The sequence below is a fragment of the Hylobates moloch genome, unplaced genomic scaffold (assembly GCF_009828535.3).
Source record: "Hylobates moloch isolate HMO894 unplaced genomic scaffold, HMol_V3 SCAFFOLD_16, whole genome shotgun sequence".
In the NCBI taxonomy this organism is placed as follows: domain Eukaryota; kingdom Metazoa; phylum Chordata; class Mammalia; order Primates; family Hylobatidae; genus Hylobates; species Hylobates moloch.
In genome coordinates this window covers 60,567,701-60,595,281 of record NW_026652291.1, presented here as the reverse complement: position 1 = coordinate 60,595,281, position 27,581 = coordinate 60,567,701, and the positions used below count along the sequence as shown (strand labels likewise).

At 51.6% G+C, this 27,581-nt stretch overlaps 2 protein-coding genes across 18 annotated transcripts in view; one reads left to right on the top strand and one right to left on the bottom strand.

The window, feature by feature from the left end:
* Positions 1–27,581, bottom strand: part of THTPA (thiamine triphosphatase) — a 46,925-nt gene that overhangs the window by 5,855 nt on the left and 13,489 nt on the right. Inside the window, exon 1 of one of the 6 annotated variants that reach the window (XM_058429228.1) lies at positions 12,086–12,107. The exons of the other annotated variants lie outside the window; for them this stretch is intronic. The gene's annotated coding sequence lies outside the window, so the exon portion shown is untranslated. Of the gene's footprint in view, positions 1–12,085; positions 12,108–27,581 lie in introns of those variants that run through there. 6 annotated transcript variants of the gene reach the window in all.
* ZFHX2 (zinc finger homeobox 2) overlaps positions 1–27,581 on the top strand; it is a 37,054-nt gene that overhangs the window by 2,027 nt on the left and 7,446 nt on the right. The window contains exons 1-10 of one of the 12 annotated variants that reach the window (XM_058429212.1): positions 4,829–5,549; positions 6,827–6,965; positions 15,029–16,333; positions 18,959–21,048; positions 21,249–21,766; positions 22,611–22,851; positions 24,141–24,215; positions 24,557–24,627; positions 26,512–26,712; positions 27,307–27,433. In XM_058429212.1, coding sequence (XP_058285195.1) covers positions 19,008–21,048; positions 21,249–21,766; positions 22,611–22,851; positions 24,141–24,215; positions 24,557–24,627; positions 26,512–26,712; positions 27,307–27,433 — 3,274 coding nt within the window. In that variant the 5' untranslated portion in view covers positions 4,829–5,549; positions 6,827–6,965; positions 15,029–16,333; positions 18,959–19,007. Of the gene's footprint in view, positions 1–2,100; positions 2,650–4,828; positions 6,966–15,028; positions 16,334–18,958; positions 21,049–21,248; positions 21,767–22,610; positions 22,852–24,140; positions 24,216–24,556; positions 24,628–26,511; positions 26,713–27,306; positions 27,434–27,581 lie in introns of those variants that run through there. The other 11 variants (XM_058429211.1, XM_058429209.1, XM_058429218.1 and 8 more) reach the window with 11 other exon arrangements.

Below are 27,581 nucleotides of genomic sequence, written 5' to 3'. Positions count from 1 at the left end.
AGCTCACTGCAACCTCTCCCTCCCGGGTTCAAGTGATTCTCCTGCCTCAGCCTCCTGAGTAGTTGGGACTACAGGCACGTGCCACCCCACCCGCCTAATTTTTGTTTGTTTGAGACAGAGTCTCGCTTTGTCGCCCAGGCTGGAGTGCGGTGGCGCCATCTCGGCTCACTGCAAGCTCCGCCTCCAGAGTTCACACCATTCTCCTGCCTCAGCCTCCCAAGTAGACAGGACTACAGGCGCCCGCCACCATGCCCAGCTAATTTTTTTGTATGTTTTTGGTAGAGACGGGGTTTCACCGTGTTAGCCAGGATGGTCTGAATCTCCTGATCTCGTGATCCACCCGCCTCCGCCTCCCGAAGTGCTGGGATTACAGGTGTGAGCCACCGCGCCCGGCCTGTTTTTGTTTTTGAGACAGAGTTTCACTCTTGTTGCCCAGGCTGGAGTGCAATGGTGTGATCTTGGCTCACCACAACCTCTGCCTCCCGGGTTCAAGTGATTCTTCTGCCTCAGCCTCCCGAGTAGCTGGGATTACAGGTGCATGCCACCACGCCCAGCTAATTTTGTATTTTTAGTAGAGACAGGGTTTCTCCATGTTGGTCAGGCTGGTCTCGAACTCCTGACCTCAGGTGATCCACCCACCTCAGCCTCCCAAAGTGCTGGGGTTACAGGAGTGAGCCACCACGCCCGGCCAGTCACTGCTTTTTCATTGAGAAAATGTGGCCTGCCTCACAGTTACCTGTGAGGATTCAGTCATAAACTGTCACATGGTATAAATTCAAAATGTTCATTTATCTCTCCTTTTTGTCATGTGAACTTCAGGGTTTTGTTGTGTTGTTTAAGAGAAGTAGGTTATAGCAGTTAGTATGGGTCCTGGAGCCAGACCATGGAGGTTTTTGAGTCCTGGCGCTGTCACTTACTTATTGGCCATTGGACCTTGGGCCTGTTAATTCACTTGTTTGTGCCTTACTTTCCTCAATTGTAAAATGGGACTATAATAGCATCTATCTCACGCTTGAGGTATTGAGAGGAGTAAACAATATATGTAAAAGTGCTTGGAACTGTCCCTATGCATTCAAGAAATCTTAGAAATTATTGTTATTAGAATACAGGAGCGGCCGGGTGAGGTGGGTCACGCCTATAATCCCAGGACTTTGGGAGGCTGAGGCCGGTGGATCACCTGAGGTCAGGAGTTCGAGACCAGCCTGGCTAAGATGGTGAAACCCCCATCTCTACTAAAAATACAAAATTAGCAGGGCATGGTGGTGGGCACCTATAATCCCAGCTACTTGGGAGGCTGAGGCAGGAGAATCACTTGAACCTGGGAGGTGAAGGTTGCAGTGAGCTGGGATCATGCCACTGCACTGCAGGCTGGGCGACAGGGTGACTCCGTCTCAAGAAAAAACAAACAAACAAAAAAATGGGCTGGGCGCAGCAGTGGCTCACACCTGTAATCCCAGCACTTTGGGAGGCCGAGGCAGGCAGATCACAAGGTCAGGAGTTCGAGACCAGCCTGACCAACATGGTGAAACCCCGTTTCTACTAAAAATACAAAAATTAGCTGGGTGTGTTGATGCGTGCCTGTAATCCCAGCTACTTAGCAGGCTGAGGTAGGAGAATCGCTTGAACGCGGTGGTGGAGGCTGCAGTGAGCAGAGATCGTGCCACTGCACTCCAACCTGGGCGACTGAGCGAGACTCCGTCTCCAAAAAAAAAAAAAAAATTCAGGAGCACTGAATAAGCTGATAAACTGAAGATGAGGAGGAGCCCGAACCTCCCCTTACCCAGCTCAAGGGACTATGCAACCGTGTGGAGGAGGCAGAAGCTCTCAGAGACTAAAGAGTAATTGCCGCGGTAGAGAAGGTTCTAGTACCCAATGGGGGGGGGGGGGCGGTGGAATAATAAGGCAGGAAGAAGGGAATGAAAAAAGGAGGCCTTGGGCGGCTCAGGGCTTGTTCTGAAGCTGATTTAAAACAAAACAACAAAACACATGTATGGTTTCTGCAGGCCACAGGATGAAGAGGAGAGGAGACGGAAAACAGTTTAAAGGGGCCTGCCCTCTTTGCAGGCACCGGCTTAAACCGGGAGGCGACCTGGTGGGCTGGCCGGCCTGCCCCCGGCCCTGGGTCCCGCGAGGCAGACGGGCGGGCGCGAACAGACTACAACTCCCGGCATGCACCGCGGCGGGCGGGCCGCTGCACCTGCTCAGTGGGGCAGCCCCGGGCGCCTGGGTATTGATTATTCCATTGTGTGGGACGCCTCGACTCCAGCCAGTGAATGAGGCGGAGGAGTGAGGGCGAGGAGGAGGAGGAGGAGGGCGAGGAGGAGGAGGAGGAGGAGGAGGCAGGGAGCGAGCGAGTGCCCAGGGTGAATCAATGGAAACCCCCTCACGAAGCCGGGGAAACACTTCAGCCGCAGCCAAATAGCATTGATTATTTTCCTTCACTTCCCTCACCGCCGTGAATTTATTTATTTATTTTTTCCATCTCCGTCCCTGACGCCCCGGAGCGAGCGCTGGAGGGAGGGAGGAGGAGGGGAAAAAAGAGGAATCAACACATCGGAGAAGTCCCTTCCAAGAGCCGCCCCCTCCCCTCCCCGCCTCGCGCTGCTCGGTGGCCGCGGTTCGACTCCCGTCCCTGCTTCCAGCTGAGGTGTAAGTGCATCGATTTCCGATGCTGCTGGGTTGGTTTTTTTCTCCTCTCCCTCTCTCTCTTCTTCCCTTCCTTGCTCTTTGGAAGGTCGAGACGGGAGAGGAGGCGCTTGGAGACTGCCGCTGGAGGGGACAGAGAGGGCCGGGAAGGGGCTGGGGGAGGGGACAAGGACGGACGGACAGACAGACCGAGAGCCCTGGGAGATAGCAGACAGGGGTGTGGGAGGAAGAGGGCGTGCGCGAGGATGGGGAAGAGAGAGATGCGGGGGTGGAGGGAGACACGGGAACGGGAAAGGCAGAGGCCCGCGGGACAGACGGAGGGTATGGAAAGCCTAGACGGACCGCGCCGAGTTGGGCAGGGAGCGGGGGTCCCGGAGGGAAGGGGAGGCCTGGTGAGTGTGAGGGCTCAGAGCTGTCAGCCTGGAGGGGCCTGGGTCTCGGCGGCCCCCCGCGGGCTGTGGGATGGGAGAACGGCGGCCGGCGGGCTGATGGATGGGCTAGCGCGCTGGGGCGTGGAGTGGGAGGGGACGTGGATACTCTCAATCTTCGTTCGTTTTTGGCTGAAGTTGAGCTTTCCATTCCTTTTTTTGAAAGTATTGAGTAGGTGAGGGGAGGCCATAAGCCCATTCAAGGTGAAGCGTGTCTGTCCTGCACGCCCACCCTACCACCCCCATCCGCTCTTGTCTGCCCCTCTGAGCAGCCCTATCATTTTCAAGCACAGGACCACGCTTCTCGCTGTGCCTGTAGTCCCGCTGATCTCTGTCCATGTGTCCCTGACTTTTGGTTTTTCTGTTCTTCATCTTGTCTCTTCCACCCATCCATCTCTGGATCTGTATGTCACTGTCCCCACTTGTGACCCTTCCCATCCGAGTGATCCTCTCCTTGTGTGTCTCTGTCACTATGTGTCACGCCTCGGCTGCCTGTTCTGTCGGTCTAGGACTCCATGCCCTCTCCTTCAGAGTCTGTCTGGATATCTCTGGCCTTTTCAGGCTACTTTGGAATTTCCTTATCAGTCATGATTGTGGTGGTCACAGTCAGGGCCTGGAGGAGTGGGATGATGGAGCGAATGTGTCTTCGCCAAAGCTTCTAGTGCCTTCAGCATGGCCAGGACAGCCTCCTCTTCCACCTTCACCAGAGAAGCTTTGGAACTTCCTAGCATTGTTGACTGTGCCCTTTACCATGTGCCTGTCTCCCTCATCAGAACCTCATCTTCTGGTCTCATGCGTGTCATCTGCCTTTCCAGGAGCTTCCCACCACAAAACCTCTTCCCTGCTGACTTAATTTTCCTCCCTTCCCCCACTTTATCATTGTATATTTTTTATTTCCCCATTTTGCTTCACCCCTTTTTTCCATCTGTTTACCATCAGCTCTCTTACGAGTTTCCACCTTTGTTCCCATAATCTGCCCTCTTCCTACCTTTTCTTCTTGATCACCCTAAGTTTCTTTTATCCCTTTTCCTCTTATCCCGCATTTTAACCCCAGCAGCAGAAGGTACTAGCAAGCAAGGGGCTGGGAAAGGTGTGGGGTATGGTTTGTGAAGGCACATAAACAGGCCAAGAAATAAATTTAATGAGCTTCCAGGGGCATATAACCCCTCCATCAATCAGTGCCATTATGTCAGTTAACTGTCAACTTTGATTCTGTAAGGGGACACTCCCTAGGACTCTAAGCTCCACCCTGCCTGGCTGCCCCCCATCCTTCAGTTCATTCTAGATATCAGTTGCTTTTTCTTCACTTTTTAGTTCATCTTCTTCCTAGGCCCCTGCTACTATCATATTTAGATCCAGCACCATTTTTTTTTTACAAGGCAGTGTTTATTAGTGTGATAAAAGCTATCATATCTAAGCAGCCAGGTTCATTCAAGAACAGTAAGGGTGGATAAAGGATCTGGAGAGTTTACCTTGGTTTTTTAGCCCATCATTGTTTTTCCAAACCTGAGGAGCTTGGAAAGCTAAAAGGAGCAGGTAGACATGGGCAGAAGATGGACGATTTCAGAGGTGAAGAGAATTAAAGAAAGGGGTGGTCAGTGCAATAAACACACGGGGTAAAGAAATGTATGACGTGAGGGATGTGCAAAGGAAGGGTGGAAAATCTCTGCGGACTGGGGGGCAGGGGAGGAACCAAGGGGTATTTAATAAGAAATTGGAAGAATGAAACAAAACATGTTGATAGCAATACAGAAGGTAAAAGAAAGAGAAATGATAGAATATTCCTAAACTGGAGGTCAACAGAAAAAGCACTATGAAATTAATACAGTAGTAAAGAGGGGGAAGGGAGGAATTGCCGAACAAGATGAGATGGGAAGAGAGTATGGTACAAAGAAGGTAAATGGATGGCAAACGAAGGAGTGCTGAGGCCGATCAGAGCTGCACAGAGCTTGGTAGGAGGAAAAGAGGAGAGGATGAGGTATCAAAGGAAACAAATGCCTCTGGTGTGAGGAGGACACAGCGTGACTGATGCAAAGAGAGCGAGAGCACTGCGGGGGGGCCGGGGGGTTGAAAAAAAGCATAGCAGAAATAGCAGGAATACCACTGGGCGAAGCCCCAGAAGACAGAAATGCCCAAGAGAGGGAGAGAAAGCAGAAATATCCGGGGAAGAGAGAGAGAGAACCTCACGAGCATTCATTTCATTGGCCTAATCACTCACTACCCCCACCAAAGGCCTTTGTATTTCATTCCCAAGCCAGAACACAAGCAAAGAGATGAAAAAGTAGAATTCCCATAAACTTCAGCTGAGAGGAACTTGAATCTTCCCAGCCCCTGAGAACCAAAGACCTCAAGCCTCTGATGTCATAAATTGCTGGTATTGCCTTGGCAACCTGACAGGGTTCCTCCCTCCATGATGTCAGAGGCAGCTGGTGTTACCTTGAGACCCATACAGGAATCACTTGCTGCTTTGCCGGGGTGCTGTATCACCTATGGGCCAGGGCCTGGGTCGAATTGGTACAATTTCTGATTCTGGTAGCTTGACCTTGCCTCCCTGGAGCTCTTCTCAGCTCAGAACAACAGTTGTCACAAATAACTCTTGTTTGTGAGCACCTGAGGTTTGCCAGAGCCTGACAGTAGCAAGAGGAAGGAACCTAAGACAGGGCATTGAGGTTGGGATGGTTGGATCAAAAAGCAGGCAGAGACGGAAGAGGAGGACTAGAAATGGCAGTTACAGAATGTGAAAGGAGAAGGGCTTTGTGAGCAGGGAGGAGAGTTGTTGAAAGTGTAATGGCTTTGGGTTTAGGAATGGAGACTAAAGCTAGAATGCAGAGAGAAGGGATCAGGGCTGTGTGAGAGTGTAAACTCATTCAGGGATTGAGAAAAGGGAAGGGTTGTGAAATGCCAGAGGGCACAGTGGAATTTGGCTGTACAGAAAGGGGGAAAATGGGACAGAGTCCCCTAGTCTGAGAGACTTAGCTGTCTGGTGAGAGACTCAGGGTTAGTCACATGGCCATCTGAGGAGTGGCTACATCTGTCTAGTTTCCAATTGTTTTCCAGCACCTAGCACAGTGTCTGTCACACAGAAGGGGCTTAATAAATATCTATTGATCAAATGTTGAATTAGTAGGGAGAGGCTGGGGAAAAGAGTTGCCCACCTAATTTTCACCCACTCCCCCCACCTAAGTCTACATTAATGGGCAAACTGGGAAATCAGAAACCGGAGGGAATGGCTAGAGGGTAGTTAACCAGTGACAGTGAGATCTGAGGCAGACAGGAGAGACTGGGTTAGGGTCACACTTGGAAGCAGCCAGGGGAACTCTCAGGGCTGATGTGCAGAGTCTTTGTAGTGATAATTGGAGGAAAACATGAATGAACAGCCCTAGGAGCCCAAGAGGAAGATGTGGAGGAGGGAAGAGAAAGGAGGCGGTTTCCAGAAAAGGTTGAGAGCTGTTTCCAAAGAGAGAGTTGGCAAATGTGAATTAAAAGTAGCATCCCCACCCCATTCCCAATCATGAAACTACAATTGAATTGGTCATAACTGTATATATACAATGGCCGCAAATAAGGAGTTCATAAATCAATACCAGACCCATTCTGAACACCTATCCCAACCCAGGTAATTATTAATACAAGGAAGGCGGCATTGGCGTGGGCCAAAAGGCCAAAGGAGGGAGAAGTTACTGCTGCCCAGATCTTGATGTAAAGAACCCTGTGAGGGATGGCCTTGACATCTGACTCTCCATTGTTGAAAGACTCCAGAGGTATCTAGAAGAGTGGGAGGCAAGAGATGTAAAACTCGCCACAACTCTCAGAGTGAAATCTGCAGAAAGAAGAGGTCTAAATACACAGAAGCTATAGAAAACAAAGATGCACCCAATCAGGAATCATGAGGTGAAGGGCCAAAAAGCCCCTGAATGGGTTGAGAAATCTATGAAAGAAGACAGAAGACAGGGGAGAGAGCTGGGAGTGCTGGAGGACAGTCTGGCTGTAATAAGAAAGGCCAGGGCAGCTAGAGAAGGGGCTGGTGGGCGGGGGGCCTGAAGGAAGGACGGTGGTGGCTGTTGCACTGTCAGCCGCCGCCACAGAGTTGGGCAGCTCATATTTTGCAGCAAGCGACAGGCTGTCGACACAGCGGTCCTTTACCTCACCGTTAGAAACTCATTTCATTGATTTTTCCATCTTTCTTCTCGAGCTCCTCACACTAAGCTCGGTCATCCCACCACCCACTTTCCCAGAGCCCCTTGCCTCTCTGGGGAAAGTCCTAGGGAACTGCCTGCCCATCCCTCCTCCCCAGGCTGGCAAGGCAGGGGTGAAAGATTTAGAAGTAACTTCTAGCCCTGTAGGGTAATCCCATGGGCTCTCAGTGGCTTCCTCATGTAGGAACTAGTCCAGAGACCAGGGTCCCCATGTGCAGTTGTTAAGGGGTGACAGGGCTGAGGTCCACCCACAGTCCTGTCACCAAGCTGTACCACTGGCATGGGGGCTGCATACACCTGGAGGAAGATATGTTTTTCTAATTTTTACTGAGATGCTCAGCACCTCTCAGCATTTTTTACCCCCAAAGTCTAATGAAAGAACAGGAGCCCTCTTTCCGTATTTGGCAGGAACACAGGATTACATCAAAGCTAAAGTTCAGGCTTTGGAATTCCCAGCAGGACCATCAACTGGAATGTCGCATGCACAGGAGCCTGTGCAATCAGAAAGACATGAATGTTCCAGGGTGTGCACGACCTCTCTGCAGAGAGGTTTATGCATGGAGAGTCTGGTCCTGTGGAGCACGCTGATGTGCCGTCAGTGGGGCAGAATGGGTGTGGCAGGAATTTAACTTCCTGTATGCACATTTCCCTAGTGCCTCCTCCAGTCATAGCTAACTACCCTGTACCTCTCCCTTTGGGGCTGGGCTTGGGCTAGAGGTCAAGAGTCAATTACCAGTCATTTGGCTTCTCAGTGAAGGAGGGCAGAGGGTGGGCCAGGAGTGTTAGATTGTGTTTCCCTGAGGACCTGATGGGGTAAATGCCATTTCCATCCTCAGATTTTTCATTCCTTGTTTTGTGATGCCCTTTCCTTCCCCTAGTCTCAAGCCTCTGTCTTCTTTATTCCTGGGCCATCGGCATGGGTCTAGATTTTGCTGCTTCTCTTTATTTGCGGGCCTCTTGCCTCCATCACAGTTGTCTGCATTTCCCCCGAGCCATCTCTGTGTTCTGTATCAGTGGTCTGCTTGGGCCACAGATGCCTTTCTTCTTCTCATCTCCAGCTTCTTCAGGCTATGTGGTTTCCACAAACCTACAGATAAATCCTGCTGTGCCGGGCGCGGTGGCTCACGCTTGTAATCCCAGCACTTTGGGAGGCCGAGGCGGGCAGATCACGAGGTCAGGAGATCGAGACCATGGTGAAACCCTGTCTCTACTAAAAATACAAAAAAGTAGCCGGGCGTGGTAGTGGGCGCCTGTAGTCCCAGCTACTCGGAGAGGCTGAGGCAGGAGAATGGCATGAACCCGGGAGGCAGAGCTTGCAGTGAGCCGAGATTGCGCCACTGCACTCCAGCCTGGGCGACAGAACGAGACTCCGTCTCAAAAGAAAAAAAAAAAAATCCTGCTGCTTTAGGGAAAGAAGTGTACTTAAAATTAGAAAGAGAGAAGGCCAGGGAAGGATAAGAAAGAGGTTCAGGAAAGATTAGGCAGGGAGAAGCTGGGAGAGAGTATGACAGAGATAGGAGTCAAAGGTGAAAAACCCATGACTTGGAGATGGGAGAGAGCACAGAGAGTTGGCCACAATTTAAATGAGAAAGGAAGGAGTGCGGTAGGCTGTGAGGACTAAGAAACTGGAGAGCAAACAGGGAGCCCGACCCCTCCATAGGGAAGTGAAGACAGCTGAGGAGGGCGGACGAGTGGTTGTGTAAGAAGTAGGGCTGAAAAGCCAGGCCGTGGTCTCAGCCTGCGTGTCAGTCCTGAGTTCAAGCTGTGCTGGCTTTGACCCTTATGGGAGGAACTGAAGTGGCAAATTAACGACGATAATGAAGTCACTGCTCCTTGTTTGTCTTTGCTGGTTTCCCCTTGAGATTTGTCCTTTGGCCAGACAGGGCAATGTGGGGGAGGGGAGGGACTGGAGCCGTGAAGGGCAGGGGAGAGGGAAGGAAAAGAGGATGGAGAAATGGCAATGTGGAGGACAAATCGACTAGGGGAGAAAAAAGGGAGGGTGATGAGTGAAGAGAAGAGGAGCCCAGGAATTGAAGAGAGGAGCAGGGAAGGGAGACATGAAAAGAGAATGAAAGAGGAGAGGGGTGCAGAAAAACGGCCAAGGAAAAGAACAATGGGGGACAGGAAAGGGAAACCTGGTAGGAGGAGCAGAAAAAAAAAGTGAGAGAAGGAGAAGTGGAATGGAGAAATGGCGAGCCGGAGGGAAAGAACGTGGCCAGGGCTGCAAAAGCTGCAGCTGGCAGGGCCAGTGGGCGGGGCCTCATCTCCATCTCTAATGGCTGTGAAATGAGGTTAGCTCCATTAGAGGCAGCGAGAGTGTAACGAGATCACACTCATTAGGGCTGGGCCATCCCAGTAATTACCACCACCCTAAACACGCCCGCGCCAGCCGGGCCAACCACATACGGGCTCACAGCAACGCACTGAACAGGACACCCTACTACTGAACGGGAGGCGCAGGGCCCACACACGGGTGCATGGAGGGCCTGGGAAAATCCAGCCAGGGAGAACAAGCACCTTCACCAACCCCAAAGAAGTACTGAGACAGGGCTACAGCCAGGTTACCAGCTGCCCCACATACAATCAAAAAACAACATACACATACCCCAACACAGGAAATAAGGCATATGGATGAATAATTATTCCATTTCCATTTATTGATGCACCCAAAGTGCCAATCTCAATGATGATCCTTTCAATGGACTCAACTCCATGAGGTACTATTCCCCATTCCCTTTTTTTTTTTTCTTTTTTCTGTTTTTGTTGTGTTTGTTTTTAGACAGGGTGTCACTCTGTCACCCAGGCTGGAGTGCAGTGGTGCGATCTCAGCTCACTGCAACCTCTGCCTCCCGGGTTCAAGCGATTCTTCTGCCTCAGCCTCCTGGGTAGCTGGGATTACAGGTGCGTGCCACCATGCCCGGCTCATTTTTTTTTTGTATTTTTAGTAGAGACAGGGCTTCACCATGTTGGCCAGGCTGGTCTCAAACTCCTGACCTCAAATGATCCACCCACCTCGGCCTCCCAAAGTGCTGGAATTAGAGGCGCATGCCTGGCCTGCCCCATTCTCTATATGAAGAGACTGAATTGAGACTTTAAGCAACTTACCTGAGGTCATTTACATATTAAGAAACAGAACTAGAATTTGATTCCAGGTCTGTCTGACTCTAAAGGCTGTTGTTTTTTTGTTTGTTTGTTTGTTTTTTGAGACAGGGTCTCCCTCTGTTGGAGGGAGACTGCTTGTCTGATGAAGTTCACATGCTAATATGGATACACATGTGTAGACCTTCAACTTTAAGAGATGTTGTCACAAATGGGTACGCATATCATTCCAAGAACACTACCTGCCATTATCTATCCCTCCCCTCCTGTTCCCACTCCCTCCCTCCCCCTCCTTCCCTTCCTTCACACAGGGCATGGCCAGTGCCCCTGCATGGACTGCAGTGTGAATGACGCACCCTGGAGTTGCACAAAGCAGCGCTCCTCTTCTGGCCCATCTGATACTAAGAAACAAACCAAATGGAAGACAGCCATCTAGCACCTTCAAGAGGAACATGACAGCACATATGCTCAAGGTGACACACAGAGTAATACAATCAGACTCAAAAGACCTCATTCAAAATGCATACCAGCCAGAGTTCAGAAGCTTACAAATTAACCCAAGAGCAGAGGCGCTGACATCAGGCTACCTGAGTTCCAATCTCAACTCTACTTCTTTTTAAGCAGGATATCTTAAAAATTACTTAACCCATCTAAGTCAGTCTCCATGTTTGTAAAATAGGAATGAATAGCTGCATCTATTGCATCAGATTGTAGTGGAGGATTAGGTGATGTGATACTTGCTGAGGGCTTAGCACGGTGCCTGGCCCATGGCAAACATTTAAAGATGTTAGCTATTTACTATTATTACAATTAGTTTTTGTTGTTGTAATACTATTTAAATGCAGTCATTACATCACACAGGTTCACAGAATAAAATAACCAGAAAGACTTATTTACATACACGGTCACTCAGAATGTTTTCCTTCCAGCCGGGCGCAGTGGCTCCCGCCTGTAATCCCAGGCCAAGGTGGGCGGGTCAGGTAGTCAGGAGATAGAGACCATCCTGGACAACATGGTGAAACCCTGTCTCTACTAAAATACAAAAAATTAGCTGGGCGTGGTGGTACGCGCCTGTAATCCCAGCTACTTGGGAGGCTGAGGCAGGGGAATTGCTTGAACCCGGGAGGCGGAGATTGCCATGAGCCGAGATCACACCACTGCATTTCAGCCTGGAAACAGAGACACCATCTCCAAAAAAAAAAAAAAAAAAAAAAATGTTTTCCTACCAAGTTCTGGGAGACCAAATTCTTCAGCGGTGCCCCATGCAAGGATCAGATAGGATCCTGATTCTGAATTTAAGGGCACAACTCCCTGTCCCTTCACTACTGAGTGCTCATACAGAAGAAGGGTTCCGAGCTAGTTTGTGGTTATCTAAGCCTGTGGTATGTAGAACGTGAGAACCACATCTAGCAGGATGTCAGTCTCTCCAGTGTACTATAAAACCACATAAATCTGTGCAGCAGAGCAGCTCCACACTGCTGTCCTAACACATCCAACACTTTCCAAGTCATCAAGGGAGATGCCTCCTCTCCTGGACACCCACCCCCATCAGTAGCAGACACTCTGCAGCACACCTCAGCAAATCCATGCAAATGTGAACGTGTGTGGTTTCAGTCTACCGCTTCCCTTCTCCTCCTGCCTGCTCCTTACCACCCCCATCTTCTTCCTGAGCCTAGCCTTGTCTCCTCACACCTCACCCAATTTACTCATGCCCACCTTAAGCATCTTGCAAAGCATAAGATACAGCCTCCTTGCCACCTCCTTCTCACTGGGGACAGGCCACCATCCCAATCTGGTGCCAGAGCCGGGAGGCCTGGAAAAGATTCAATATATGCAAATCAAGACCTAGCTTCATCTTCCTCTTCACTTCCTTACCTCTCCCTCTCTCCTTCCCCTCTTCCTCCCTCCTCTTCTCTGCCTTAGCGATCTTTCTTTGCCCTTTACAACACTCCTTTTCCTGCTTCTCATTCCCTGCCATACTCATTCTTTCTCTCTCTTTTGGACAAAACTTATTTGCACAAAGTAAGCTCTCCTTAAATATTTATAGAAGGGGAAGGGTCTAGGAGAGATAGGTAGAATTAAAAGGGAAGAATCAAAGTACTGTTTGTTTTCTTTTTAAATATAGAAGGTAAGATTTAGAGATAGAATGATAGTTTTAAATGCAGGGATGACTTGGAAAGGATCTTTGGAAAAAAGAAAAAAAGAAGACATGCAGGGAAAGGCCAGAATACTTTTGATCCCCTTATTAGCTGCTTCTGTCCAAGTGTAAGCCTGGGCAAAATTTCTACTCTTTGCTCTGGAATAATGGGTATCTCTAGACCCAGCAATCAAGAGGGCTAAGTAAGAAGTGAACTCTATGGCTGAGTAGACTAGATTTAAATCCTGGCTGGGTGCGGTGGCTCATGCCTGTAATCCCAGCACTTTGGGAGGGTGAGGCGGGCGGATCACCTGAGGTTGGGAGTTTGAGACCAGCCTGACCAACATGGAGAAACTCTGTCTCTACTAAAAATACAAAATTAGCTGGGCATGGTGGTGCCTGCCTATAGTCTCAGCTACTTGGGAGGCTGAGGCAGGAGAATCGCTTGAACCCGGGGGTGGAGTTTGCAGAGAGCCAAGATCGCGCCATTGCACTCCAGCCTGGGCAACAAGAGCGAAACTCCGTCTCAAAAAAAAAAAAAAAATCCTGTCCACCTAAGATTCTGCCCTCAGTTGAAAAGGGCAGAGATTAGAGGATGAGTCTTGGTCAAGAAAGGGGTGAACAGAGGCCGGGCGCAGTGGCTCACACCGGTAATCCCAGCACTTGGGGAGGCCAAGGCAGGTGGATCACCTGAGGTCAGGAGTTCAAGACCAGCCTGGCCAACACGGTGAAACCCCGTCTCTACTGAAATACAAAAATTAGCCGGGCCTGGTAGTGCACACCTGAAATCCCAGCTATTCGGGAGGCTAAGGCAGGGAGAATCACTTGAACCTGGGAGGCGGAGGTTGCAGTGAGCTGAGATCACACCATTGCACTCCACCCTGGGTGACAGCGAGACCCTGTCTCAAAAAAAAAAAAAAAAAAAAAAAAGAGAGAGAAAAGAAAAAGGGGCGAACAGAAGGAAAGCTGTCAGCCTCTGTGCAAACACCATGCTCCACTCTATGATGGGAGACAGCCAAGAGAGAAGGAAAAGAACTACCCTCATTGAACACCCAGCAAATGCACTTTACACATTACCTATCTGGTCTTCACAACTGAGTAAGGAAAATATCATTATTCCCATTTTCCCAGATAAGGAGACTAAGGCTCAATAAGTAATTTCCCAAAGTTGCACAGCTAGTGAGTGATGGAGCAAGGATTGAACCTGGCTCTCTGTGCATGGATCCAAAGCCCATGTTCTTCCATTGCCCTAAAAAATAGAGCTCATCTAGTTATAGTTTATTTGCTGTTTATACCAAACAATCCCCCATACTAGGGGTACACACATTTCATCCTTCCTGTTTCTCTTCCCCTTCTCTCCATGGTCGCCTCCTCTTGTAATCAACAGGTCGAGACAAAAAGGGGAGGAAGGCGAGGACAGTGAGTATGGAAGGGTGCAATGCCTTAAGCAACAATTTAAGAGAGGAATTTAAAAAAAAAGGTCCTAAAATTGACTCTAAGGGAAAGTGGGTAGATTAAACAATTAGAAAAGTGAAAGGCAAAACTGTTAGGAAGGTCGGGCTCGGTGGCTCATGCCTGTAATCCCAGCAGTTTGGGAGGCCAAGGCGGGCAGATTGCTTTAGCCCAGGAATCTGAGACCAGCTTGGGCAACAAGGCAAAACCTTGTCTCCACAAAAAATACAAAAATTAGCTGGGCGTCGTGGCACATACCTGTAGTCCCAGCTACTGGGAGGGAGGCTGAGGTGGGAGGATCACCCAAGTCCAGGAGGCAGAGTCTGCAGTGAGACGAGATGGTGACACTGCACTCCAGCCTGGGAGACCAAGCGAGACCCTGTCTCAAAAAATGAAAAACAACTCTTTGGAAGGCCCTGATGTGAAAATCATTGTGTGCAAACTTGATGGTGCCCTGATAGACTTCACTTCGAAAGCCTTTGCCATGGAGTTGGGTTTGGAGAAAAGGGAGGAGTTTTGTTTTTTGGAGGGGAGTTAGGGAGGAAAAAGCCAGTCAGGCCCCATTAGTCCTGCCAACTCCTTGGTGATATTCCCTCTGTAACCACTAGGGAGCAGTAGTGTTTCTTTTCCTCTCTTGGTCAGCCAGAGGTGGGAGGGGGCTGTACCAAGCGGAGTCCTGGTCTTGCTGGGGGATGGGAGGAAGCACCCCTGGTCAGCTTTGCCTCCAGTTCTGCCGGCCAGCCTGAATCCACGACCTGGCTCCTCTTCAGTGAGCGGCAGATTCTCTCCTTTCTCAGACTTCAATTTTTTGGTCCTTCCTTTGCCCATGCCCTTTGTCTCTTGTAATTCTCTGGTCCTTAAGTGTCACTATTTCCCCCATCTTGCTCGGTCAGGGCCTGCCTTTTCAGCTTTCCACCTGTGTTTCTGCAACTTTACATCTGAGCCTCTTATCTGTCTCATCACATTTCTCTCTTGGCAGCTTTCTGGGTCCTAATGTGTATCTTCCCACCTCCCATGGAAGAATATTTGCAGCTCAGTAATTATGACTGTATATATTTTTTTGTTTGTAGGGCATTAACTCCCAGGCTGAGCCTTGAAAGTAGCACTTCCATCCTTCCTTTCTCATCCTGAGAAGTAAACAGAGAACTGGGTCTGGACAGAGGAAGAGGGCAATACCAAAAGGAAAACATGTCTTCTATTTCTCCACACCTTTCTCTCCATCTTCACCTTCCTCCCCTCCACAGCCTTGTGAGGAAACAGTGCATTAGGGGAGGAGGGTAGAATGAAGAGGCAGCAGGGAACTCTGGAGACTAAGGGCCATTTTGGAGCTGCAAGATTCATCTCAGGGGATGACTACACCCTCAGAACTCTCCACCCTCCCTTGGCTCCAGGCCTCCCTCCTCCCATCCCCCTCAGTGGCAGCAGCCTTGTAATTTAAAGCTCTCTCTGTCGCCTCTAATGTGATCCTCTCGTTTTATTGACTCTCTCTGCCGTCTGTGGCGCCCCTTCACATCAATCTCCTCTCTAATCACACCACCGCCACTGCCTGCTCTGTCTCCCCTAAACCTCTCCTTCACAGAGGCCCCCAGCCCTTGCCTCTACCCAGGTCTTTCCTGGACTGTCCCCAACCTCCACCCTACACCAGATCCATCCTCTTCCTCCTTCCTCCTCTTGCCTCCTTCAGAGGCAACAATGTCAGGGCCTTTCAGGGTTAGCCTTGTCTCTTTACCCACATCTGAGATGTGTCCGCAGGGATAGGGGATGCCCTTAAGAAAGCCGGGAACTAAAGGGAAGAATGGCGATGGGTCTGAGGATGAGCAAGAATCTTGGTCTTGGGGGTGGCAGGAGGATGATGACTCTTAGGCCTGTCCGTTTCTGCAGTGTCTCCAGTTCAAGGTAGGAAGGGCAAAGAAAGGGACCTAGCGATTCAGAGAGGGAAGGAAGGAAAGATGGAGGAGTGAAAATGCAATGAGGGGAAAAAAAGCGAAAAAATAATCGCTGCAGCTAAAGGTTTGTAATAGTGGGTGATGGGAGAAGCTCCGAGAAGAAAGGGGGAGGGGGAGTTGGCGTTGGGGGAGGATGTACTGAGGCAGAGATATATTTGCAATTGAAATTCTTTCCTAAAGAGGAGGACGGTTAGGTTGGGAGGTGGGGAAGAGATTTGCAATTTTAAATAGCTGCCAACCTACCCTCAGCCGATCGGAGTCTCACCTACAAGCTAGCCAAAAGCTAAGCTCCTTTGGTTTCTAGCTAGGAATCAGCTATGTCTTCTTCCAGTTCTAGGAAACAGATGTTTTTGAGAGAGGATCTGGGAGTTACTGCAGGATTTGGGGCTTAGGTCTGCCTAGCCCTACTCTGAGCTGTGATCGAGCATGGTGAGTCAGGAGCCAGGAAACAGCTGGTAGGCGTAGGGAGGATGAGCTCTAGCACTTGGGCCAGCTGGGAGAGAGCACCCACCTGTGTATAGCCCTTGGCGGCAGGGCCCAGGTCGGGGCCTTTTGCCCAGAGTCAGTTATTCCCACCAGGTGGGGTAGTGGAAGGGCGGTGTGGCCCACCCTGTGGGTGACAATGGAATAACAGACCCTCACAAACCAGCACCCTTACCCCTCTCCCCCACCATGGATTCCGTAGGAGGAATACCTTTCTCCCTCAACTTGAGGGCTTCTGCTTTCTGGTTATCGAGAAATCGGCTCCCCTCAGTCCAATTCCTTCACTTCCCTTTTGGTTCTCCAACTCCCCCGACCTCCCCATCCCTTCCACCCCTTTCCCAGGTGCTGATTTGCATTTTCATTAGCATGCTAATCCCACTCCACTCAGCATTCCTTAATGGCTCTGACTTCATGCCTGGCTAGACCCCCAGGAGGAGGAGGGAAACAAGAATGCGGCCTTCAGGTTGGGTGGGGCCAGACTGAGGACCCATTCCAAATCAAAAAATCTAGAGGTGAGGGTTAGAGGTAGCCCAGGAAAAGAGAGGCCATGCCCTTCGCCCCTTACGCGAAGCACTCTGGCCTGAAGCACTACCAGTTTAATCACGAGAGCTAGAGAGGATGTAGATGGGCCAACTGGGACCTTGGGGGAAGTATAGGATGGAGAGGCATGGGAATTGGTGAGTTTGAGGGGGAGGTTCCTGATTTAGAAAAAAAAAAAAAGGGATGGGAGCCTTAGCGCTTCTTTCAGCTGGAGGCAGCCCAGGAATCCTCATTTCTTTCTTTCTTTTTTTTTTTTTGGTGAGACAGAGTTTCGTTCTTGTTGCCCAGGCTGAAGTACAATGGCACGGTCCCGGCTCACTGCAATGTCTGCCTCCCAATTTCAAGCTGTTCTCCTGCCTCAGCCTCCTGAGTAGCTGGGATTACAGGCATGCGCCACCACGCCCAACTAATTTCTTTGTATTTTTAGTAGAGACAGGGTTTCACCATGTTGGCCAGGCTGGTCTCAAACTCCTGACCTCAGGTGATCTGCCCGCCTCGGCCTCCCAAAGTGCTGGGATTACAGATGTGACCCACCATGCCCAGCCTGGAATCCTCATTTCTAGTCCTTTGGAGTCTCATTTTGCCTGTATTGTGTTCAAGGGACAGTCTAGCTGGGTGGAGGAGTCTAGACCACAACTTTGGAGTTTACGCAGTGCCTCATCAGTCCATTTCTAGTTTCACCATCTTGGAGCTGTGTGACCCTCAGTAGCTCACTTAACCTCTCTGTTTCTTGGATGCCCTATCTGTAAAATAAGGTTGCTGTGAGATTAAATGAGATGATTAACATAAAGCATTTAACATAGTGCCAGGACCATGGTATATGTACCTACGTAACTATTAGTAATATTATTACTATTACTTCTTATTTGTTACCTCTTTCGGGAGAAAGAGGAGACAACAGACTAGCTGTTATCTTTCAACTGACCAGAGAAGTTCCCATCAGTTCCACATGCTGTGACTAGAGATCACTTCCAGAGATGCTGGATCTGGAAGGCACTGGAGAGAAGCATGGTGCCTGCATGCCAGGGGAAATCAATTATGCCCTATCTCTGGCAAGACTTAGGGAATTTACCTCGTCAGGGTATGGAAAATCTGAGGGTCTTTCCTAGAATTCTGCCATTCAAAAGACACTGACTGGCAGGCAGTTTTCTGTGCTAAAGATAGAGCAAGAACTAAAGCCCCCATTCTGGCTGCTGGGTGGAGAGAAAATACACTGTAGCGGGCAGTAGTGGAAGTGGGAGGCCAGCGTGGCGTCTGTTGCATTAGTCCAGGAGAGATGATAATGGCCTGCCTTCTGTGCTGCCCAGATTTCAGCGGGCCCCAGGATGGTGTTAGTGAAGGAGATAAATGGAGGGATTGACATGTTTTAGAGGTTGCTGTTGAAGTGGATATGTCCAGTGGGTGAGGGCAAGATAAACCTTTGGGTTTTTAGCCTAAGCCACTGGATAAATGTTGGTACCAACTTTTGAGATAGGAAAGATGGGGAGGAGCAGGTTCAGGGGACAAATAAAGAGTTCTAGGCTGGGTGCGGTAGCTCACGCCTATAATCCCAGCACTTTGGGAGGCCGAGGCCGGCGGATCACTTGAGGTCGGGAGTTAGAGACCAGCCTGACCAACATGGAGAAACCACATCTCTACTAAAAATACAAAATTAGTCGGGTGTGGTGGCACATGCCCGTAATCCCAGCTACTCAGGAGGCTGAGGCAGGAGAGTCACTTGAACCCAGGAGGCGGAGGTTGCGGTGAGCTGAGATCTTGCCATTGCACTCCAGCCTGGGCAACAAGAGCAAAACTCCATCTCAAAAAAAAATTAATTAATTAATAAAATAAAATAAATAAAATGAAGAGTTCTGATGTTGGACATATTAAGTTTTGAAGCATGTTAAACACTAAGTGAAATTTCAGGTTAGCAAAGTGGTGTCTGAGTCTGGTGTTCAGGGAAGAGGATGGGGCAGGAGTATCCAGAGATCCAGCTGCCCAGCTGGGGTCCCTGCGGCCTCACAGCACTGCTCTCTCCTTGTCTCCCTACAGGGTACTGGCTGTCACGCTGACATGAGCCCCCAGCACTCCTCCGTCTACCATGGCCACCCTTAACTCAGCCTCTACCACTGGTACCACCCCCTCCCCTGGGCACAATGCCCCATCCCTGCCTTCGGACACCTCCTCCTCCAGCACCCCCTCTGGTCCTGTCACCAAAGATCCCCCTGCTGCCTCCTCCACCTCTGAGAACATGAGGTCCTCAGAGCCAGGGGGACAGCCCCTGGAGTCGAGCTGCGGCCTCGTCCCACCAAAGGAGATTGGGGAGCCCCAGGGAGGGCCTGACTGTAGTCACTTCCCACCAAATGACCCAGGAGTGGAAAACGACAAGGAGCAGGAGGAGGAGGAGGAAGGGCTCCCTCCCGTGGACCTAAGCAACCACTTATTCTTCACAGCTGGAGGTGAGGCCTACCTAGTGGCCAAGCTGTCCCTGCCAGATGGCAGTGAACTCCTGTTACCAAAGGGCTTCCCCTGGGGTGAGGTGGGCATCAAGGAAGAGCCCAATCTGCCCTTCCTTGCCTACCCATCCCCCTCACACCTCACTGCCCTTCACATCCAACATGGCTTTGACCCAATCCAAGGCTTTAGCTCTTCTGACCAAATTCTGTCCCATGATACCTCAGCACCATCTCCGGCTGCCTGTGAGGAAAGGCATGGAGCTTTCTGGAGCTACCAGCTGGCTCCAAATCCACCCGGAGATCCCAAAGATGGCCCCATGGGGAACAGCGGGGGCAACCACGTGGCAGTCTTCTGGCTCTGCCTTCTGTGCCGCCTGGGTTTCAGCAAGCCCCAGGCCTTTATGGGTCACACACAGTCTCATGGGGTGAAGCTAACCCCTGCCCAATATCAGGGCCTGTCAGGTAGCCCAGCTGTGCTCCAGGAGGGAGATGAAGGCTGCAAGGCCCTCATAAGCTTTCTGGAACCAAAAGTCCCTGCTCGCCCGTCTTCCGACATACCCCTTGACAATAACAGCACAGTGAACATGGAGGCAAATGTGGCCCAGATGGAGGATGGCCCCCCTGAGGCAGAAGTCCAGGCCCTTGTCCTCCTGGATGAAGAAGTCATGGCCCTCAGCCCACCCTCTCCACCCACAGCCACCTGGGACCCCAGCCCAACCCAAGCCAAAGAATCACCAGTAGCAGCAGGCGAGGCAGGGCCAGATTGGTTCCCTGAGGGGCAAGAAGAGGATGGAGGGCTCTGCCCCCCACTCAACCAAAGCTCACCCACCTCCAAGGAGGGGGGCACTCTCCCTGCCCCAGTGGGCTCCCCCGAAGACCCCAGTGACCCACCCCAGCCCTATCGCCTAGCTGATGACTACACCCTAGCCCCTGCAGCCTTCCAGGGCCTCAGCCTGTCCAGCCACATGTCCCTGCTCCACTCACGCAACTCTTGCAAGACACTCAAGTGTCCCAAGTGCAACTGGCACTACAAGTACCAGCAGACCCTGGATGTGCACATGCGAGAGAAGCACCCTGAGAGCAACAGTCACTGCAGCTACTGCAGTGCTGGGGGTGCCCATCCCCGCCTTGCTCGTGGAGAGAGCTACAACTGTGGCTACAAACCCTACCGCTGCGACGTCTGCAACTACTCTACAACCACCAAAGGCAATCTCAGCATCCACATGCAGTCTGACAAGCACCTGGCCAACCTGCAGGGCTTCCAGGCGGGCCCTGGTGGGCAGGGAAGTCCACCAGAGGCATCACTCCCACCCTCCGCGGGAGACAAAGAGCCTAAGACCAAATCATCCTGGCAGTGCAAGGTGTGCAGCTACGAGACGAACATCTCCCGCAACCTGCGCATCCATATGACCTCTGAGAAGCACATGCAGAATGTCCTAATGCTGCACCAGGGGCTGCCACTGGGCCTGCCACCTGGATTGATGGGGCCAGGCCCTCCTCCCCCACCAGGGGCTACCCGCACTAGCCCCCCTGAACTCTTCCAGTACTTTGGGCCCCAGGCCCTAGGGCAGCCTCAGACTCCCTTGCCTGGCCCGGGGCTGAGGCCAGACAAGCCCCTGGAAGCCCAGCTGCTTCTCAATGGTTTCCACCACCCAGGAGCACCTGCCCGCAAGTTCCCCACATCCGGTAAGCTTCTGTGCTTCTTCCCTCTTCTCTCCTCCCCAGGGCCAAACTCTATTCCTTGCTTTCTCCCAAGGACCAACTCCCCACTTAGGTAACCATAAGTCCCTCTGAGCACTATCCTAGTCATTAACCCACCTCCCCACATAGTGAACCAACCGTGCCCCATTTCTTTCTTGGGCCACTAATCTGTCTCTGTCCTCTAGCCCCTGGAAGCCTATCCCCTGATGCCCACCTGCCTCCAAGTCAGCTCCTGGGTTCCTCATCCGACAGCCTGCCCACCTCACCACCCCCAGACGACAGCCCGTCCCTGAAGGTGTTCCGCTGCCTAGTGTGCCAGGCCTTCAGCACAGACAGCCTGGAGCTGCTGCTCTACCACTGCAGCATAGGCCGCAGCCTCCCGGAAGCCGAATGGAAGGAGGTGGCTGGTGACACCCACCGCTGCAAGCTTTGCTGCTATGGCACCCAGCTCAAGGCCAACTTCCAACTCCACCTCAAGACTGACAAACATGCTCAGAAGTACCAGCTGGCAGCCCACCTGCGGGAGGGGGGTGGAGCCATGGGCACCCCTTCCCCAGTGTCCGTGGGAGATGGGGCTCCTTATGGGTCTGTCTCCCCATTACACCTGCGCTGCAACATCTGTGACTTTGAGTCCAACAGCAAGGAGAAGATGCAGCTGCATGCCAGGGGTGCAGCCCACAAAGAAAACAGCCAAATCTATAAGGTGAGGCTGGGTCAGGAAGGGCCATTGGAAGAGAAGGGAATGGGGACGGAGGGAGGAGATGCAGAATAAGAAAGTGATAGAAAAACCCTGGGTGACAAATGGAGAAAAAGGAAAGTATGCACCAGGTAACAACGTATGTACCAGGGTGACAAAGTGACAGACATGGAGAAAGAGACCAAAGGATAGTAAACTCTGACAAGTGAAACACTTTATTCAGCTCTTCTGGTGTTTGGCCCTAGAGGGAGGGGTGGTGTCAGCTCAGTTTGTCATGTCACCAGAGGTTCAAGAGGATGGAACCAGACTCCATTTGCATGCTGGGAGGGAGTCCAGGAGTGGTAGGAGAAAGAGAAAGGGTTGGGGAGAGCAAGCAATAATACTTAGGTGGCCATAGGAGGGAAAGGGGGGGGTTTCAGGAGGAGGAAGTGAGGTGTGGGGAGGGGGCTGCTGCTAGTCAGTCTCCCTTAGGGGAGGCAAAGAAGTCCCCTGAGGCTAGGTGCGGTGGCTCACACCGGTAGTCCCGGCACTTTGGGAGGCCGAGGCGGGAGGATCACTTTAAGTCAGGAGTTTGAGACCAGCCTGGCCAACATGGTGAAACCCCATCTCTACTAAAAATACAAAAATTAGCCGGGTGTGGTGCGCATGCCTGTAATCCCAGCTACTTGGGAGGCTGAGGCATGAGAGTCACTGAACCCAGGAGGCAGAGGCTGCAGTGAGTAGAGATCGTGCCACTGCACTCCCGCCTGGGCAACAGGGCAAGACTCTCTCTAGAAAAAAAAAAAAAAAAGTCCCCTGAGATCTGGCATGTCCCTTCTGGGCCTGAGCCAGCCTCTTCCCATGGTTCTAGTTTCTGCTGGACATGGAGGGAGCAGAGGCAGGGGCAGAGCTGGGGCTATACCACTGCCTGTTGTGTGCGTGGGAGACACCCTCCCGCTTGGCTGTGCTGCAACACCTGCGCACACCTGCCCACCGCGATGCCCAGGCCCAGAGGCGTCTGCAGCTGCTACAGAATGGCCCAACTGCTGAGGAAGGACTCGCAGCTCTTCAGAGCATCCTGAGCTTCAGCCACGGGCAGCTCCGGACTCCTGGTGAGGAAGAGGGGACTGGAGAATAAGAGCTGAGCAGTGGGGGGCAGCAGGATGTGGGGAGTACGGGGGCTGCGGAGTCAGAGATACAAGGGAGGAGAAGTGGGCCTGTGGGCCACCTATACTAAATGGGAAGAAGCTGTGAAGGGATAAGACAGAATGAGCGTGTCAGGCACCGTGGAGGCTACCTTGAGTGGAGGGGCAAAGAAGGGCAGGGGCTTTGCTGGGTAGATGACATAGAATAGGAAGAGGGTGAAGAGGAACCATCCAGTGATTCTGAGTAGTGACTAGTGTCCTAGTAATGCTGGAGGGTGGCAGGCTGGAGCTGGGCAGGAAGGAGAGAGAACTTGTTTTGTGCTGGGCCAGGGCTTCTTGGAAGGAGATAGGAGCTGTGGGCATGATCCAAAGGCAGCAGGGATGGGAAGAGGCCCCTGACAAGCTTCCCAGCCTCTTCCTGTCTCCTAGGAGGTCTTCAGCCCTGAGGCTGGGCTTAGAGTCACCCTTAGGCAGCTGAGGTTGTACCAGCAGAGGCCGGGAACAGCCAGCCAGGCACCATTGATCCAGAGGGTGCAGGAGAAGAGCCTGCAAGGGGCTGCCAGAGGTGGGCATGGGCGTCGGGCTTTGCAGAGCCAGTGGTGGGCAAGGGCGAGGGCATGGGCAGCAGGAGCCAGGAACACGCAGCATTGACTGGTGCTAATTGAATTGCCAATATGCTGGCTGGAGTTAAGTGCCGGAGGGGCCCAGATCAATAGCTAACGATCCTGGCGCAGGGCTGAATGGAGTTAAGGAACTTTAACACTTTAATTAGGCTGCCACCGAAAATAAATTCCTACACATCTGTCAATTCTTACTTGAGTGGTAATCTCCTCTTCCAGCTAGACCTGCCACTTCCTGCTCACCGCAGCAGCTGCTTCCATTCAGCCGAGGCTTCCTTCTTCAGTGCCCCTCCCACTACATTTCTGGGGCTTCCCACTTCCTGGGTCATTTAAGACAGGGAGCTGAGTTTGGTCTTGTTCCTGCTGTCTACTGCTGGACTTCTATAAAAGGACAGGAGCTGGACTCTCATAAAATGATCTCTTAGGCCCTACCAGTTCTAATACTATAATTTTCCCTCTATCTTCTGTGTGGGTGTTTCTTTTTGTTGGCTTTTCATACTCTCCTGCCTGCTGATTGATCCATCCATTTTCTCCTTCATTGACTGGCTGCTTGTCCTGCTTCCTCTGTCCTATGTCCTGCTTCCTCCCTTCCCTGATGCCACCTCATTAAGCTGACTCTCCCCCCATCCTACACAGGGAAGGCTCCTGTCACCCCCTTAGCTGAGCCACCTACCCCTGAGAAAGATGCCCAGAACAAGACAGAACAATTGGGTGAGTTTTCCCTCCCTTTCCCCCAGTCCTCCTATATTCTGAGACGCTTATGGGACCTTGCAGTAATCCAGGAGCCCAGCAATGTCTGTGCTCAAGGAGCAAAACTGATTAAAGAAAGGGCTCATCGGGGGAAGGGAGGCTGAGCCACGAGAGGCTAGCCCTCTTTGAGAACTCAGACCTGACCATCCTACTGACCCGGAGTCAGCCCTTGCCAAGCCTCACCTATCTACTGAGTTTCCTGCCCTTTCCCTAGTGCCCAACTCCCTACCCTGGAAGCTCTCTGCTACAAATCATCTTGAGGGCTGTCAGGGTTCCTTAATCTCCTCTTCTTTCATCCTCAGCTTCAGAAGAGACAGAAAACAAGACTGGCCCTTCCAGAGACAGTGCCAACCAGACCACGGTCAGAACTGGGGTAACTGGGAAGAGCTGAAGTGGGGGCCTGGCTTTACTGAGATCTGCTCATATTCTAAAGGCAGACCTAATTTTGTCATGCTTTGACTTATTTCACTCAGAATAGCACAGTTAAGAAATTCCACCCAGATCCAGTTCCACATGTTTCAGCACTTTGAGGGGCACAGCTGGCCCAGCAGGGTCAAGCACAGAGGGAGATGATAGGAGGGAGGCAGCAGGAACTTGAGGGAAAGATGAATAAAGGAATTGTGCTGAGAGTAGGAAAGAGTGGGGGTACATGCTGGAAGGAGGGGAGGAGAAAGGCAAAAGCAAACAACCAGCTACTGCCCAGCTCTTTATCCCTCAGTTAGGAGCAGAAAGACAAGACACCGGTGTTCCTACCCTACAAAACGCCCTGAGTCTGGATGGAACTGTCCTGGCATCCCCTTACTAAGGGTAGAGGCACCAACCAAATGATTCACGCTGACAGCATGTGCCACAAATCTCTAAATCTCCAGGACTCAGACCTAGGCAGCACCCAGGAATGGCAGCTCTGTGTTCTGAGGGGATTCCTAGCCTCTGGTTTGAGATGCCATCCTGTGCCTCACAGCTCTCCAAACTGGACTACAATATGTAACATTTATTGTTATTGCAATACGCAGTGTTACTGCATTACTGCAAGCTGAAGTAATGCCTTATGTCCTCAGCATCTTTTCTTCCTAACTCCTGCTCCTGCCAACAGACCTCTTCTGGATGTCTGCTTCAGGGGCTAGGTGCATTAAGATGAGCATCTGGATCCCATTCCTTTATGGTCATCCCCTCCCTGACACACAGGCCTGTGCCACTGGTGCCAGCCTGGATTCAGGCTGCGCAGGTCTGGCAGTCAGGTGATGGTGGGACCTCTGGCAGCCTCACCCCTCTGGAAGTGTGGCTGAGAATGTGCTGAGAGGGCTGGGCCAGGATTTTCCTGGGCCACTGGGGGAGCTGTGGTGTTTATTCACATTAGGAAAAAGAAGAAGGAAAAAGAAAGATGGAAAATAAGGTGGGAGCTGCTGAGCCTGAGGGAGGATGAGCTGGCTTCTGAGCAGACAGGTAGGGCCCCTCTTCAGGTGACAGTTCACAGAGGCAGAGTGGGCAGGGACAAGGGAGCCTCTGGGTCCAGAAAATGCCCAGAGGAAATGGAACCATTTCACAGAGAAGACACAGGCAAGATAGGATAGGTAAGAGAAGAAAACTAAATCGAAGGTGGGGGCAGTAGGTACAGAGCCATCTGTTAGCTGGAGAGTTGAGGCAGGCAGCAAAGACTGGGAAAGACACACCAAGAAAAGGCAAAGAGGCCAGGATGGTGGAAGAGGGCCAGACAAAGGAGTGCAAGGTAGCAGCCTAAGCTAGGCCTTTGTCCCAATCCAAGGGAAAGTGGGGAGGAGCCAGCTCTCAGGACTGTGGCTGGAGGCTGGGTCTGCTGTAATGCCTTCCTATCTGGCTAGTTCCTCTTAAATTAGGAGTGAGAGGCCAAGCGTGGTGGCTCACGCCTGTAATCCCAGCACTTTGGGAAGCCAAGATGAGTAGATCACCTGGGGTCAGGAGTTCAAGACCAGCCTGGCCAATGTGGCAAAACCCTGTCTCTACTAAAAAATACAAAAATTAGCTGGGCGTGGTGGCACACGCCTGTAATCCCAGCTGCTTGGGAGGCTGAGGGCAGGAGAATCGCTTGAACCTGGAAGGCAGAGATTGCAGTGAGCCAAGATCACGCCACTGCACTCCGGCCTGGGTGACAGAGCCAGACTCCATCTAAAAAAAAAAAAAAAAAAAAAGAGTGGGGGCCAGTGCTGCATCCAAAGGACTATGTGATAGTGGGTCCCATCCTTCCCTGACACTTCCTCCACTGCCCATATGTACCCTCCAGGTATACTGCTGTCCATACTGCAGCTTCATGAGCCCAGAGTCCAGCCAGGTGAGGGCTCATACGCTCTCCCAGCACGCAATGCAGCCCAAGTACAGATGCCCACTGTGCCAGGAACAGCTGGTGGGCCGGCCTGCCCTGCACTTCCACCTTAGCCACCTTCACAACGTGGTGCCCGAGTGCGTTGAGAAGCTGCTGCTTGTAGTGAGTACAGGCTGGGTGAGGATGGTACAACGAGACCTTACTAGGGCTATGCAGGAGGGGAGGAAGAGGCAGGGGCATTCAGGCAAGTGTGTGTGTTGGCTGGGTGAGGATGGTCCAACAAGGCCTTGTTAGGGCCGTCCAGGAGGGGAGGAAGAGGCAGGAGTATTCAGGCAAGTGCATGTGTTGGTGACAAAAGCAGCATTTCATGGATTTGAAGTTGGATTTTAGAGAGGGAGACTCAGAACTGAGCTTGTCTAGCTGCCTCTACTTAGAGATGAGGCAGAGGCTTCTGTTTCACCTCCACTAAGTCCTGAGAAGAGTTGTTGAACAGCAGGTACTAGCCTGCCAGACCAGGTAGCCTCAAAGAACGATGACTTCCGGCTTGGGGAAAGAGGAAGCCAGATAGGAGAGGCAGCAGCCCAGGCTCTCTCATCTGTAGCAAAAGCAGCAATTAGGTGGAGGTTTGTTCAGACAGGAGGTTGGATCTGTGGAAAGGGATCTCGGCACAAGTACAGGTGTAGGGCAGATGGGTCAGGAGTGGCGTAGGGGCAGTGGGGGGTGGTGGTGAAGCCACTAGGCTTTTTCCCATTGCAGGCTACAACTGTAGAAATGACATTTACAACCAAAGTGCTATCTGGACCCACATTAAGCCCTCTGGATGATGGCCAAGAACCCCCCACTCGTGGGCCAGAGCCTACACCGAGCAGAGACCAGGCAGCAGGTAAGGAATGGAACAGCAAACCTCCCAAGGTACCAAGAAAGGGGCCTCCATGGGCCAACAAGGTCTGAAGATGACTGAGGCCAAGGTCAACTGCCCTGGTATTGAGTGGGTGGGGTCTGGCTTAAACGAAGTTCCCTCCTCATTGTAC